The 16,499-nt window shown below is 43.9% G+C and overlaps 1 protein-coding gene across 6 annotated transcripts in view; it reads left to right on the forward strand.

The window, feature by feature from the left end:
* Positions 1-14,875, forward strand: part of LOC147890693 (uncharacterized) — a 74,821-nt gene extending 59,946 nt beyond the window's left edge. For 3 of the 6 annotated variants that reach the window (XM_087389340.1, XM_087389342.1, XM_087389341.1), the window contains 5 exons: positions 10,055-10,107; positions 10,242-11,444; positions 13,355-13,621; positions 13,710-13,766; positions 14,271-14,875. In XM_087389340.1, coding sequence (XP_087245466.1) covers positions 10,055-10,107; positions 10,242-11,444; positions 13,355-13,621; positions 13,710-13,766; positions 14,271-14,444 — 1,754 coding nt within the window. In that variant the 3' untranslated portion in view covers positions 14,445-14,875. Of the gene's footprint in view, positions 1-10,054; positions 10,108-10,241; positions 11,445-13,354; positions 13,622-13,701; positions 13,767-14,163 lie in introns of all 6 variants that reach the window. The other 3 variants (XM_087389345.1, XM_087389343.1, XM_087389344.1) reach the window with 3 other exon arrangements.
* Positions 14,876-16,499: the final 1,624 nt, after the last annotated feature.

A 16,499-nucleotide genomic window follows, 5' to 3' on the forward strand; every position in this document is an offset into this window, starting at 1 on the left:
TCGCCAAATAACCACTCTAGCATCATCTGTGGCCTGAGTGTCTGGATCTGCTGTAAGAAGGAAGGCATAGAAATCAGTGGCAACTTGCAAGACAGCCTCTGGATGTGTCTGAAGAACTCCGCCTGAGTCAACAAGCTGTGAGACCCTCTCCCTACTATGTCTGGGGCCAAGAGTAGAGAAGAACTGCTTGTTGACCCTACATCCCTTCTGTGTCAAAAATGACTCTTTGGCGTGAAAGGCATACTCTTCTCTCTAATCTAAAAGTGATTGCTGCTGAGCCCTTGTTGCAGCAAGGCGCTCCTAAATCCAAGCATCTCTCCCTCTGGAGGGCAGCCAACTGCCGGCGAATACCTATCTCACACCTAAGGATCTCACCCATTCTGATACGAGCAACTGAATGATAAAAGTCACTGATATCAGAGAGGGCTGTGGCTAAGTCTAAAGGAGAAAGCTGACCATCTTGCAAATGAGATACTCAAGTCCTCAACACTTTCTCTGTAAGGCCCTCTTTTGCATAGAAAGAATCTGGAATCTTGACACTGGCAGAGCGGCGCCTCACATGGGGATCTGAGACCATCAAAATCACTAGAAAATGATCCGAAGTGGACACCCCAGGTGCAATGTAAATAGTACCACCTTTGTCAAGAGCCCAATCATCCACATAAAATCTGTCAATCCGTGCATGTTTAGGCATCTGCAATCTCCTGTTCGATTAAGAAAACAGGAGAGAATGTGGCTGAGTGTGAAAAGCATCATCATGCCAAGCATCTCTATTGTTGTACTGAAAAAGGAAGGCATCCCACGCTGCTCTCTCTAGGGAGTGAAGGTCACCTTCCCTACCACCCTTTTTGTTTGAGGGAATTTCAACCATGTTGAAATCGCCCCCTATAATCCAAGCATCTGCAATAAGTGACCAAGAGAGCAGTTTCTTCCAAAAAAGAACACATCCCCTCTAGAATTGGTTGCATGAAGTTTTAAGAGATCAACCTTATGCCCATCAATCAAAAGTATAATCCACTGAGCTCTGGAAGGGACTATGATCCCGTGTCCAATCACCAAGGGAAGTATAGAAGAAGAAACAGAAATGCAACTACCTCCCCTGGTGCCCAAGGCGGGTGACCAAAAAGTGTGGCCTGAAAGAAGCTTACCCGACAATCCCTAGCATTCAATTTGTGTTCCTGAATCATCGGGATGTCCATGGGACCCCCAGTAACACCTAGATGAAGTTGGTTACGAATTAGTTGCCTGCGGCGGCAATGAGGTACACCCCCGAAGCCCTGAACGTTCCAACTGACAATCCTCATCTGCGAGAGAAGGAAGCCGGATGGAAGATCCTACCCGACCTAGTAGCGGAGAAAGCCCTCTCCTGCGAAAAATTCCTCCTATCAAGAGGAGGGAACCCCTCCCTGCTGAGGGGGAAACTCTGTCCTGGAAGATATGCTCCCCAAGCATGGAGGGTACAAACTCCTCCTCTGCCTCAAACTCAGCCAAGTCTGCCAGAACTGAAAATGAATTCCTGTGAAGTACCTCTGGCGCAGGAGTGCGAAGGAGCCGTGCGGAAGGAGGAGTGGAACCAATAACCCCCTTACCTCTGTCAAGTGTAGGCAGACGTGGCAACATCTGCATGACCTCAGCCACAATTCTGTCATTCTCCTCAAGTAAAGCACGGGCCTCTACAGAAAGGTTCTCCCTAGATGAGCGCTCCTACATCTGAACAGGGTCAGGAGCAGTCTCATCTGCATATGGAACCAGGACAGGGATGTCTCCTACCTGAAGAGACGGATCCGTGACCCTGTCAGTGGTAGCCTGAGGTACTGGCTCACCAACTCTGACAGACACCCAACGGGGGACGACCGAAGCAGGACGTGTTGACTGTCCTTTCTACGCTATAGAAGTACCAGGACGAGAGGCTGATGGTCCTGGCTGTAAAGTCGAAGGTCTAGCAACGCATGAGGCGGCAGGAACTGGTCATGAAGAAGGTCCAGGTCGGGTGAAGCTATGAGGCGCACTTGTGGATCTTTTTGGTATTTTCTTTTTCCTTGGGCAATCTCTGGCAAAGTGCCCAAGGGTCCTGCAAATCCTACACTAATCTTGTCTCCCTGCAATCTCGACTCTCTATCTGAAGAAGGAGCCATTTGGATGCTGAAGCATAATGTGGTCATCCGAGATGTTAGGGTCAGAGACAATGACCCTAACACGCAGTACCCCATTGGACCTGACTGCCTGTGCTGCTGAAGAAGGCATCTCAGGAAGAGGGGGGATCTCAGTAACCACCCCAAAGGCAGCTCCAATGGAATGTAGAAGTCGATGGTACACCTGAGGAAGGCCAGGAAATCTGATGAAAAGTGACATTGTCCGGCTGTCCTCCTCGATAGGATCAAACCCCAATGAAAAAAGGGTCAAAAAATTTCTCTCGGAGCTCAGTGCTAATGGGCTAGCCTAAAGCACTGTACCTGCTATCTTCGAGGAGTCAAAGACAATCTGGAAGAAACCTCGCCCAAGCAGACGAACATTTGTGAGGTGCCCCGTGAGGTCTCCAGGTAAAGCGGCGAGCATCTAGTCCCTAGTTGTAACCTGGAAGGGTGGGACCCATGGATGCGAGCAAAGAGAGATGTCCAGCTCTCCTGCTCTGTGTCTTTTTTGAGCTGCTGCAACTCGTCTTTTGAAAAGGTAATGGTTTTCGCGGCCGGAGGAAGCGGGCGAGGATTGGCTGAAGGCAGAGCCATTGTCAATTAGGGTGGAAAGGTCGACTCGAACACTAATGAGCTCCGTCCGGCTGAAAAAACGCTTAGGAATAGAAGGGGGGAGGGGATGAAGGAGGAGGGGAGGGGAGAGGCAGAGGGGCTGAAGGGGTGGGAGAGGAGAGGAGAGAGGAGGGGGAAGGGAGGGGGACGGGGAGGGGGGAGGAAGTAGGGGCTGAGGGGACGGAGTTTAGAGGCGGAGGTAGGGGGCGGGGGGTAGGGGCTGGGGTGGTGGAGAGAAGGGGCGAGAGTAGGGGCTGGAAGAGGGGGGGGGGGGGGAAGGCAGGGGAGAGGGCTAAGGGAACGGGGGTAGAGGGCGGGGGAGAGGGCTGAGGGGACGGAGGTAGAGGGCAGGGGAGAGGGCTGAGAGAGGCGGGGGAGAGGGCTGAGAGAGCGGGGGGAAAGGGCGGGGGTAGAGGGCGGGGGAAGGGGCTGAGGGAGCGGGGGAAGGGGCCGAGGGAGGGAGGGAAGGAGAGGCTGAGGGAGGAGGGAGAGGTGAGGCAGGGAGGGGAGGAGAGGGAGGCAGCTAGGGAGTCGAGGAGGAGCAACAGCTCTGTTCGGAGCCAAGCCCCTGAATTGCCAATCGGTCTTTGAATATCACACTCCCACAACTCATAGCATTAACCCCTAAGGTGAGGCGTGAATTGCAGCAAGGGCTTTCTACAAGGAGGTCCAAGAGGAAGGAAAAGGAGCGGGAGATTTTGTCTATATCAGAAGATGTCGATCGACACCCACACACTGTGGATGTCATTGTAGATAATTGCCGCACCAAGAATGTGTGCGTTGATGGTGGTGCCGCATGCAACATCATGGTGCCCCGCATCATGAAAAAGTTAAATCTGAAATGCACTAGGTGTTCCTCTACTCGGATCAAGGTAGCAGGTGGAAGACGACTCGCTACCATAGGGGTCATTGAGGATTTGCCCATCATAGTCAATGGGCTGACCACCGCCATCAATTTCTATGTGGTCGACATAGAAGATACGAGAAGAAGTTATCCAGCCATACTTGGGCGACCATGGCTCAGGAAGAGTGATGCAGTCAACTACTGGAAAACGGACACATGTCTTTTAAAACTTCAAAGGAGAAGATCCCGGTTCAGCCTGGTGCGGCAGAACCAGAAGAAGAAGAAGAACTGGGAAGTGACATTGCCTCATCCACAGTATCTGAGTCTCTTTAAGATTCAGATGGGGGGGGAGAGGTCTCCGAAGAAGAAATCTATATGATGGAAGTGTCTTCTACTCCACTACCAACAAAGAAGGTAACTGCCACACCCCAACAGCTAGAGTCTATGCTTTCTTCTGGTCTTACTTCTAGTGAAAAGGATGAACTCCTAGAAATGTTTAAAGATTTTATTGACCTCTTCGCCACAAGTTACCATCATGTGCACCATGTGACTGCCATAGAACATAGGATAGAACTGAAGCCGGATGCTAAGCCTATGGCACAGAAGTTCTGAAGGTTAGGCCCAATAAAAGATGGTGTTAATTTTTCTTGGAGTGAAGAATGTGACCAAAGGTTTGTGCAAATCAAGGAGGCTCTTGCATCTGAGCCTATTCTCCGCAACCTCGATTGGTCCAAGATCTTTAATATCAACCCAGGGTTTGGAGAGCACACTTTGGCAGAGATTCTTCTCCAGCAAGGGGAAGACCGATTCATGTATCCCATTCGGTTCGCATGCTTGAAACAGAGCAGTGCTATTTTAATGCCGACAAGCATGCTCTATCCTTGGTGTTTTGCATTGAAAAGTTCAAGCATTATGTAGCTTATAGAGCTTTTGTCATTATTTCAGGCCATTTGGTCTTGAAAAGCAAGTTTTACAGTCGCCTAATCCCCTTGGTTGGTTGGCTAAGTGGTTAGCAATTCTTTAAGAGTATGATTTTACCTTCAAAATTGTAAAAGGGGGTTGTTCTAATTTGAAAAACGCCTTAATTGACTTGGAAGAAAGTCCTAAAGTGAACCTTGTAGCAGCCATGGAAGCAGATGATCCATGGTATGGAAGTATGTATAAGTTTCTGGCTACCTTCTGTTTTCCGCATGACTATACCAGTTATGAGCAGAAGAAGATCTATAGAAATAGTAGGCGCTATACACTCTTTGATGGGGTGTTGTATCGCCAAGGCATGGATGGTGTATTAATAAGAGCTATTGATGTAGAAGAAGTACCCAAAGTGTTGCAAAAATACTAAGATGGTTTTTGTGGTGGACACTATGCAGCAGATTACACCACCAAGAAGATTCTACATGCAGGATATTACTGGCTAACTATGTTCAAAGATGTAGTTATGTATTGCAAGACCTGCGAGCCCTACCAATTCTTTGGTAAGAAGGATTTACGGCCTGGACAACATCATCTTGTGATGTCCATTCATCCATTTCAGAAATGGGGTATTGATTTTGTGGGCCCTCTACCAATGACAGCCCGCAAGAAAAAGTACCTTTTGGTGGCTACACAATATGTCACTAAGTGGGCCGAAGCTGTAGCTCTCTCAGCAACAAATGGTATGGTAGTCTCAAATTTCATCTTTGAGCGCATATGTACGTGTTTTGGGACAACTATGGAGATTGTGTCCGATCATGGGAGTCCATTCTTGAATGAAGCAGTGAAGTCTACCCTCTCCTTTTCTCCTCCTTCCTACGCCCGTTTCAGGGAGTCTTGGGCAGTAGTTTCACGGACGGAGCTTTAATAGTGTTGGAGTCGGCCTTTTCACTTCGATTGGCAAATGGATCCCCATTTCGCCAATCTTCCAGCATTTATTATCCACAATCCAAGTCAAGTGGAGCAGGTCAATAGTCTTTTGTGCACATCCATAGGAAAAATGGCGAACAAACATCGGGGCCAGTGGGATCAAAAAGTTGCTAAGGCAGTTTGGGCATACAATATTACTCTCAAGACATCCACTGGACACACCCCATTTGAATTAGTATATGGTATCCAAGCAGTTCTGCCACTAAAGATAGAAGTACCGGCACTAAGGTTGGCACGGAAACAAAAGATGTCAAAAGATGAACAAGTTGAAGCTAGGTTGGTTCAACTTGAAAAATTGGATGAGACGCGGCGGCATGCTTTGCATCATGCAAAGATCCGGAAGAATCGACAGAAAGCCCACTTGGATGCCAAGATCCGCGGACCGCAAGGGGTGGGAGCGTCATTTTGCAAAAGGAGACATGGTGTTGTGCTTTGATAGTAGATTGGACCACCAAATGGACAAAAAGTTTCTTCCGAAGTAGTCTAGACCATACCAGGTCATCACGGAATACAACAATGGATTAGTGGAGGTTCATGAGCTGCAGGGGACGCACAGGAGGAAAGTGTTCAACAAAAGGCATCTCAAGCCTTTCTTTGCTCGGTTGTGACCCAAGCTTGGACATGCTGCGCATTCCATGCTTGGGGGGGGGGAATCTATTACCGCTAAAAAAAATTCCATTGTAAATGTAATAAGTAGAAGTGAATATATGTGTGTGGTATTAGTAGAATATAATATGGAGTGGCAAGGGCCCAAGGTTGAGGTGGCACGGCATGTCCATGTGCCACCCTTCCAAGTAAGAGGACCAATAGGTGTGTTGTACATAGTCCATGGAACAAATAATATAGTATGGTGATATGGTATGGAATCTCCAAGTGCCACCCCTCCACCTAGACGGTCCCATGAAACATTAGGTGGCATATGGCCAAGGCCAAGGGGACATATTGTATTTAATTGGTCGAGGTGGCAGGGCATCTTAGACTTTCTCATCGATGTGGGCTAGTCCCATGTGGTGTGGTGATGCATAGTCCAAGAAATAATATTTCTAGAAGAAAAAGTAGGATGAGGTGGCAAAGCAGCCTCCATAAGTCCTCCTAGGCAAATATAATATTGAGATAGAGCCATGAGGCCTCTTAGACTAAGGATAAGAAGGTTTGATTTTGAGGGGAAGAAATTGTCGCATGCTATTGAGGATGCGCACTGCCAAGCCCACATGGGAGAAGGTCTCCACCCACACCATGCATGTGGGAGGATGCATTTATGGGGAGATCCCCCTCCTCTTGGTTATAAAAAGAGGGGGTTGTTGCTTGATGCGACATGCTCATTCTTGTATTCTAATATATCCCCATATTTTCCATGACTCTCTCCCCTTTTTGTCAATACCATCACGCCTCCTCCTCCTCTTTTATTCTCCACACTCACCTCTTATTGATTTTCATAGCCTTCCCCTTTTCCCCCCTCCTCCTTCCTATTTTCCCTCTACTCATGTTGCCACTCTCACATCCTCTTCTCTTCTTTGCATTTTAGTCCTCCCATGTCGCCGCTTCATCCCTCTTCTTCTCTCCCTCTCCCGTAGATGGGCATTGAAGGCCTTTGATGAGTGTTGAATGATGGGGCACAAAGTCTTGCAACAATGGTCACTTGCTCTAGTCTTGTGGCTCATGGTGATGGGATATACGTAGCGCAATGGAGAGGAAGGAGAGAATGGAAGGGGATGAGGAGCCATGGATGGAACATTATGAGAGAGGGTTGGCAATGAGGTAATTGGGGTCATTGGAAAGGGGATAAGATAAGGAAAGAGGAGAGGAAAATAGAGTCATGGGAATGGAGGTGTATATTATTAAAAAGAAGAAGTATACATGAACTTTAAAGAGGTGTGGCTAGATGAAGATGACCAATGTCACCTTGGGTTCCCTTTTAATATTTAATATACCACTCACGTAGCACGTGGTTCTAGCGCCTTCCTCCTTACAACCTTATTCCAAAGATTAGACACTAATAAGTGTAGTAGCAGTGGTATTTTTAAACTTAGTACAGTATCTAGTTCTTCTCTTGTAGAGCAGAGACCATAGGCATCAATGGTTTGTCTTTACTACCCCCCAAATCTACCACTTAGTTTGCTGTATACAAACTGTACATAATGATTTTGAAGGCTGATCATAGGGTCATAGTAGTATCGCCATTGTTGTTCAAGTATGACGTCCTATTGGGATGAGAGCATGACATCAAAGACAAATTTATCCATATATTATTGTTGCTGGAATGACAAATATGGTATCTTGCTGTTGCAATGAAAGGTAGACCCATTGGCCAGTTTGAATCCTTGAGAAGTTTCTAGGTGTAGGCATTTAACTTAGGATCTTGCTACAACATTATGAGAAAGAAGAAGAAAGAAAGTTTATTAAAGTCTTCGGAAGACCGATGGGTCTATGAGACTGTGAAAAACCTGGTACAAATGAGCTGTGGTGGTGGAGCTACTAAACGAGCATCCACACCAATGCAAATGCAAAAAATGCAAAATATCAGTACTAAATCCTAAGTACAACATAGTCATGTCATGTTGGTAGTCAACTATCTCATCATCATCATCATCACCATCAAGACATCAGGGTGGATGAGTCAATGGGGGCATGAAATCAGCGAAAGAGTGTTGTCGGCCACTCAAAGGTGCAGCCCTAGCATGTCTCCTGGTCATAGCTCTACTTCTAACTAGGGCTACTGTGACCCCCGTCGGGTGGGACCCGATTCTAAACATGGAGGGGATGTCCCCAAGTGTGATCTGTGTGTCAACCCTCTATCTGAGCTGTCGGGTCACAGGCTCTGGGTCACGGTCATGTCGAGGCCTTGTCCCGTGGGTGTCCATGTGATGGCTGGAAAACTCCGTGATAGAGTTGTGAGAGGGATCAGCCAAGGAAAAAGTATGCTTCTGTCTCCGTGCTCGAAGCATATTCTCGCGGTGTCTAAGTGCCTTATGAATGAAACCTGCCAAACATCGCTGGTCTGGGTAGGAGATGAATCGGGCCAAAACCCCATACCTGTCTCTGAAGATAAGGAGTGCAAACACTATTGATAAGGATAGATACAAGAGTGCCATGAATAGAGGCATGGAGTTCTTCAGTACTTGTGTGGATGAAATTGGGAGTGAATTCGTGCTTTCTTCTTTATATTACAATTCCAGCTTAGGTCTTGATTGTCTTGGTAAATCGAAGGTTTAATATTGGAGTTTGTTGTGGTTCTCAGACCGCTTTGGACATTTCGTTTAGTTGTCATGTGTTGAACAGATGGTGCACAATCTGCTTGATTTGTTAGATTGGGAAGACCTTGTAGAAGAGCCCTTATGGTATGACATGGACTTGGATCGTCACGAAGATCCCTTAGTCAGATGTGGCTGAAAAGGTGATTGGATTGTCTGTGTGATTGTTGTTGCCTCTCTAAAACCTCGAAAAATTTCCATTGTTAGCGCGACTATTGATTGTAAAGTTGACATCATTGTGAGCTCTGACCGTCTTTGGAGAAGGAGAACTGTCTGCATTGTATTGTTGCTAGGTAGATCCATGTTGAGCTGAGTCTTGGAGATGGGCTACTTATTCATTCATAATATTGAATGGCATCTGCTTGACTAGAATGATTATATTTCATGACATTGATGCACAAGATGGGAAATTAAATCCTTGATGAAAGTGTGGAGCTGATCATCGTTGTTTATATGACAATCTGAAGTACCAATATTCATAAGCTGAGAGAAGCCAGTGCTCAAGGAGCCTACTGGCTATTGCCGCAAAATGGTACGAACTTGGAAATCTGCATTGGCAGCTATGAAGTGCTTATGGATGACATGCTCGAATCCCATGTCATGACCTTTATCTGTTATGTTTGAATTGTGAGTGCGTTTTGATGAGCCACTGGTGAAGGACTCAACAATGCCTTTGACTAGTATAGGGTTTTGCTGCTTTAATTTCAGTTTTTTTCCTTGTTACGCTTGCAAGAGTTCTTATTAAATATGGAGTTGTGATCCTACCTTGGGAGAAATGTTGTTACAATGTTGCCCTAGAGGCAATTTGTTGTTTTCTTGACTGGATTTGACGGTGCGACTTAGCGTGTCCTAAATTTAGGGAACCAAAGGTATCTGAAACTCATGGCATTATGACAAAGATAAATGAGAATGCAACCCATTCATTGCCAAAGTAAAGATACTTGTGAGTCTCAGACAATGACTAGGAATGCACTTGTGATGTGTTGCCCAAAAACAGAGTAAAAAGTTTCACTGCTCCATGTCAGTGGAAGCTGTTCCGTTGCTCCAAGATCGAATTTGACTGTACAATACACACAAGTATAGCATTTTATCACCCAATAGAGTCGCTACTTGTGCACCATTGTCACACCGTGACCTTGCACCTCAGGCCTAATAAGTTATGGTATCAGCTCCAACATTGTTACAAAACCTTGACAGTTGGATGTATAAGAGCTCCTAGTCTGTGTTTGTGCCACTCTCATTCAAAGCGGATCTCAATGTAAAGAATTTATCTATGTTTTCTATGCGCTGAACTTTCCTCTGCCAATGTGCAGCTGTCCAAGTGGAATTGGAGGTTGAAAGGACAAAGCTGCAACTTAAATTGCAGGTTTGATCTATGTATTGCCACAATTGTATTGACATTCTTAGAGGATCTCTGCAGCTGAAACTTCTTGTTCTGAATGTATGTGGCATGATGCAAGTGACTTGTAAGCTAATTGTTTAAATGGATAAATTTTGCAGTTTCTGGATTTGATGCTGGAGAAAATTGAAGAAGAGCAAAGGAGGCCTTTAACGTTGCAAACGGGATGCCAAAAAGAGATTAAGCAAACCTCTAACAACACTGGGGTATTCAAGAGACAACGCCGCCCGAATCCAAAATACTTCAGTCCCACCATGATCAGCAAGTCTGATGAAAGAATTTTGTCTCCACATGGGTATGTTTCTCAATCTGGAGATTTTGAACCTGAGATAAGCCAGTTGGAAGGGCAGCCATCTCAACTGTTCATTCCCAGTGGGAAAAATTCCAATGTCCCCAGAGTTCCTGAGAAAAAATCTGGTAAAGTTAGTGCAAACTTTAAAGCAAAAGAAATACCTTCCCTTAGTGCACCCTACAACATCAAAAACTCAGTTTCTGAAAACCACATAGCTCTGGAAGCTTTAACGATAAGAGAGTTGCAGGAAGCTTTTCATAATACATTTGGCAAAGAGACATCTGTAAAAGATAAGCATTGGCTAAAGCGGCAAATATACAGAGGCTTAAAAAGTTCTGATGAACACAATAGGAGTGATTCACTTTTGGATAATAATAAAGGAGGTTCATCACAAGGACCTCCAAAGGTGGACACACTTGACAGAGAATCTATGACTGAAGAGCATTTGCCATCTTTTGGTGGCATTTTGATAAAAGGAAAGATGACATGTACACAAGATCCATTTGAGGCTGCTGATAGAACTAAACAATCGAATGGATTTGCGAATGCTAGCCTTGGTGGACAGCAATCTGTTCAAGATTTTAAGCCGTTTGAAGCATGTTTAGACCATACAGGGCCTGTCAACACATCAAATCTGTGGCATGTTCCGAGACTGGAGCCTGTTGGTAAATTTGAATCCGGTAGTGTGGAATTGGCTGATTCACCAAATAGCAATCAAGTGCATGGAAAAAGACTGCGCAAGCCAAATAGAAAATACATTGAAGATTGTGACAATGAGTTGGAATTTAGTAGCTACGGGGCCACAAATGCAGCGGGCATGAGAGACACAACTCAAGGAAGCAGGTCTTTGAAGTCGGGTTCTGAGATGCTTTGCAGTTGTCCTGGAGAAAGGATGATGGAATATACTCCACATGGCTTTTCAGAGCCTTCTGAGGCTACTATGCCTCAACCCCGTGTCAAAAGGAGAAAAAATGAGGATAGTCAATATTTACATGACACTCAGATTTCCGAAGTAAGTTATGAAAATTTTTGTACTTTCTAGTCTTGTCTATGTTTGTTTAACTATTATTTAGATGATACCCGTTCATGCTTGTCCTTGTTGAATTGGATCTTAAACCAAAGCAAACATGATGCCATATTTGAGAACATTGGGACGAAATGGAACACCTGTGCTCTCTAAATGTGGTGAAAGAGATGGGGTTTCACACTTAGTTATGAGACTTTGTCCTTCCTTGAGGTACATATCAATCATGGCTTGAAAACCTAACATCTAACATGCCTATTTCACATTAGATTCTTTCACCGTGCAGCATGATTTCTGTTTTAAACAAACTAGAACTGATCAAACTATTCAGCCTGTTGTTGTACAAGCTATACCCATGGATCCGAGAGGAAAAGTTTCCATTATTTTATCTCAAAGAATCACTAAATTTGTACACGTCTGTTAATCTCTTATTGAGAAAGCAAGAAGTGAAAGAAGGGTACAAAGCTGGGATTGCAGTCCTCTTGTTCTAGAAATGACACATGTCATAGATCTTGTAAAGCTGAATAAACTAACCACAGTTCAGAGATCAATTCCATGGCCATTTTGCATTCCATTTAGTAGTATGTGGGCTGTGTAACTATCGTGTATCAGCTTGGCCAGTCATGACTAGCTTGTTCCTATGGGGTGCTGGAGCTGACATGAAGGCTTTTAAGGAAGCTACAACACCTTTATATCGAAATTATATGCAAGGAAAAAAGCTTGTTTTGTCTCGTATTTCAATAACTTCTTAGGCAATGAGAAGTTGGCGAGTTTTTCTTTCAAGCCTTACAAACTATGGTTCTCTAGGCTGAAAACCATACATTAACGCAAACGGTCGTTGAATGATTTGGACTACTATAGGCAAACTTCAAAATTGAAAGATGCTCTTCCTAGTCTGCCATTTATGTACATATGCATGAAGCATATCTTCCAACGTTTATCTGCATATTCAATTTTGTTTTCAACTTATGGAAGATAGCACTACAAAGTACCTATCAAATCTGCTGCTTCTTTACTCCTTTCCCTTCTTCCCTGTTACTAGGAGATGCTGGTTCTTGTTTGACAAAGGGCACAATGATCCAGAAGGTGAACTTTTGGTTTAGCTAGAGGGACTGTCATGGCAGCGCCCTAGACACCCTCATCCATTCGGATCTCCCTTTCTCCAGAGGACAAGCAATTGGTGGAAAAAGCCATACTTTTCCCTTCAAGATATTGGCCTCACTCCTATGTGCCCTTGACCCTAGACTCCTACTCGTACATAGGATGTTGCCAAGTCTCAATCCCTTGTAACTTTCTCCATAGTGCACCCTTGCGATCTCTATAGGGACTACAATTAAGTGCTAATGCTCATTACTCACCTCTAGGCAATTTCCCATAGCAAATGCATATCCCCACAAAGGGAATCTTAGGAAACCCCTAGTCCCCTTGCACCCCTCATCAATTACCTTGATGAATCCTTGTCTTTGACTTGGAATTTGACGCTGTAATCCGCAACCCGAAGCCATAAACCACATCATGGTTTCATACATAAAATCAATCCGATATGTACCACAATTTGAACAGTTGGTTTACAGCAAGCCATCTTATGATCTCTCAAAAGACTTGTCATCCGATCCATCAGAGGTCATGCCACACTTGTATTGGGACGTGACATGTATGCAGGCAAAAAACTTTAATTCTGTTAAGGGCTTGTGTTGTTCCCTTCTTGAAGGGTGGGTTTTTTCCAGACATGCAATAAGGAAAGGTCAAAGCATCATGGGATTTCTCATTATTGCTATGCAACTTGTTTACATCTATGGAGACTTGAGTTCATCATTATATATTTATGAATGGGATCTAGTTTTTTCTTTTGTAATGTAATGAGATTATGTCTTACATGTCTGCCTTCGGTTTCTCAGGCCAACACTTCTAGAATCCAAGTTCTTGATGATGTCTCCTCTGACAGAATCAGTGTTGAGGAGAATTCCTTTGATGACTTTGAGGAGAACATTGCAAGGGTTCCCACAGCAAATGGTGGGACAAGGCGAAAGCATCATCGACCATGGACTTTGAATGAGGTCTTAACCTTAGTAGAAGGTGTAGCTCAATGTGGGGGGGGGAAATGGGCTGACATCAAGAAATCAGCTTTCTCTGCAGCTGGCCATCGGACAGCAGTAGATCTAAAGGTACTAATGAAGGCTTACAAAATGCATTTTCATGAATCTAAGAAAGTAGCATTTTATATGTGTATGCTTTTAATTTCAAGATTTGCAGGACAAGTGGCGAAACCTATTAAGAGCCAGTTGTGTCCAAGCACAAACAAATAAGCAGGTTTGTCTTGCTGGCCTTTGTCTCTCCCTCCTCTGATCAGATTTACATTTGGATCTATAGTGTTACATTTGATTTAGTGTTCATCTTAGTGTTTGTGTTTTTGTTTGCTTTTTTTTTTGGGGGGTGGGGGTGCGTGGGGGCGGGGCAAGAGTATAACTAAACTCAAAAGAGTGTGTGTGTACCCCTATACATGTACACACAAATACATCATACTTTCACCATCTGGTAGGCATGAGAGAATTGAGGTGTGGGAATTCTGAATGTGGCCAGTTTCATATCTGAATGTTGGCCATTATACTTTAGACAGCTTGTTGCTTTGACCAATATTATATTAATGGTTCAAGAAAAACATAAGAAAACCTTGTGGTTGCAATGAATCATTTTTCTGGGAGAACAGGGTAAAGGTTTTTTCATGCACCCTCATCTGGAAGCTTAGACCTTTCCACTGGTCCCCTCACATCAGCTTTATAAGCAAAAAATTATGTGCATGATCTGAATTTGCAGGCAGAGAATCGTAAAAAGAGCATCTCTGCTATGATTCCAGCTCCCATTTTAGCTCGTGTTCGAGAGCTAGCTGCACTCCAGAATCAATTACAAACTGCAAGCATTGCTGGCTATACAGATCATAGTGGGTGTTTGATGCAAAGTGAGTGTCTTTTACATAGAAGTAACGGTTAACTTGTTCATTTGTACATAATTCAGACATGACAGCAATCTTTCTGACCTCTTCAGAAGAAAGGATGCTTTCTTGGACGAAGTGCAGCCTGCACTTTTCCTCAAAATGGAAGCCATATTGTAAATTAATTTTCATAATATCATTCAATTGGGCAAAGGCGAGATTCAAACTCCTCTTTCTGAGAAAATAAAAGTTGACATAGCAATCAAACAGAAAAGCATTCTCGTGTCAAGCTTTGTCACAGTGAAAGTCAGAGGAGATACCCAGCAATTGAATGCTTTGCCAAAAGCGAGCTTGTGATGGAATTTTATGTAGAGTTTATGGGGCATTTTTCTGAACTAAAGAGGAAGGATGCATGCTACTTATTGGCTAAAGTTTGCTATTTGGGACATGGATCCATGGAATAATAGAAGTGGAAACCCACAAAAGAAGTTTGTGCATCTCTTAATAAAACGATGGGACTCTTGCAGCAGAAGAACCAGGATATGATAAATTATTAGAAAGAGCATGCAACTCTACATTAGTATTGGAATTGTCATGGGGCTTTACAAAAAGGTCACAATTTTTATTTTTGTCACTACAAACTATGTTCAGAAAGTACAATATTAAGAGTCACTCTCTTTTTGCCCAGATTCAAAAACCAATTATTAAAAAAAACATGCTTTTTTCTTTAAAGAAAATGTGTTTGGAAGATGACAAAGCTGATTTCCTAATCCAAGCGACATAAGAGTCTTAACAAGTAACATTTGTCTAATTCAACCACTTTTTGGAAGAAGACATACAGTCTGTCTCTCAATACAAAGTGAATGAAATTGATTACCAGCATAAGATGACATGAGTTTAATTGTACCGTCGGAATAATAGCCGCCGCGTAATATTCATTTTGCTTGTTAACAAAGATTCGTAATTTTAGATTCTTTGATAGAATCTAAATGTTTTCTTATATTTGACGGCGCTTGGAACATTAATGTGCACCCACTTGAGTATTTGGCAGTGCCTGTGTGCAATGGTGATTGGCTTTGGGCCATTGATCCTATCTAGACCTAATCGGCGAGGTAGACTGGGGGGCAGGCAAGCCCCAACCATTAGACACTTGGCGCACTCGCAATGAAAAATGTGAGCTCTTAAGATCCGCTGCTCGCGATCAACGGTCTACATTCGATGCAAATCGTGGCCCATTAGATCAATCTCCCATCCTATGGTGACTTTCTCATACAATGGACCAAATCAAATGATTGTCCTCCATCATTGGATCATGCAGTCATCCAAGGGTTCCCAAAAGCTATGCAATGCACACCATAGAATCACCGTGAGAGATCCAATGGCCATAAGGGTGCATTATTACACGCAATTGGAATGCATTCGAGCCCTTCAAATTGCCAACTGAGTTGCCAAGAACGTAGTAATGCCCTTATGAAACGTGAAAATCCTTCCTTACCATGACCTCTTCACCTAAAAGAATTAATCCATTTTAGGTTCTTTTTTAGCTCAAAATTCCCCTAATGACTACTTTGTAAATGCATTTCTTTTGGGCATCATTGAAAGTTGACAAAGAATTAAAAATCATTATGGTAACAACACCCAAAGTCTCATCACAAGACATCCTTTTCTATGCAAGGCTAAGGAATCTTGCTTTATTTGCTATTGCAGCTGTCAATCAGGTTCGTCAGGCTCCTTTTGGGGGGGATTTTTATTGGCTCTTGCAGCTTCGTCTTCTTTAATTGTTTGAAATTCATCCCTTACATGGATTTTGTCAAAGATTTTAGAGGCTCTATTCATGAATCTTGCTTGCACTTTCTTGAGTTTGTTCTTGGAGATGGGTACTCCGTTAGCTCCTAGATTTGCTTGAGCCTCCACTACTCTTCTTGCCTTTAACTCTATGTTTTCTTTGCTTGTCACATCCCAACTTTCTTGTTGATGCTTCTTCCTTTTATTGACTTGTTTGGATTTTGTTAGTCTCTACTTGGCCTCCAATTCTTGTAGCGCGACCCATGTGGTTTCCAATAGAAACTTTGATACCACAGAGGCCAGAAGTTCTTCACCACATGGGAAACAAT

The sequence above is a fragment of the Dipteris shenzhenensis genome, chromosome 18, assembly GCF_047967505.1.
Source record: "Dipteris shenzhenensis isolate YYH24624 ecotype China chromosome 18, Dip_SZ_1.0, whole genome shotgun sequence".
NCBI classification, from domain to species: domain Eukaryota; kingdom Viridiplantae; phylum Streptophyta; class Polypodiopsida; order Gleicheniales; family Dipteridaceae; genus Dipteris; species Dipteris shenzhenensis.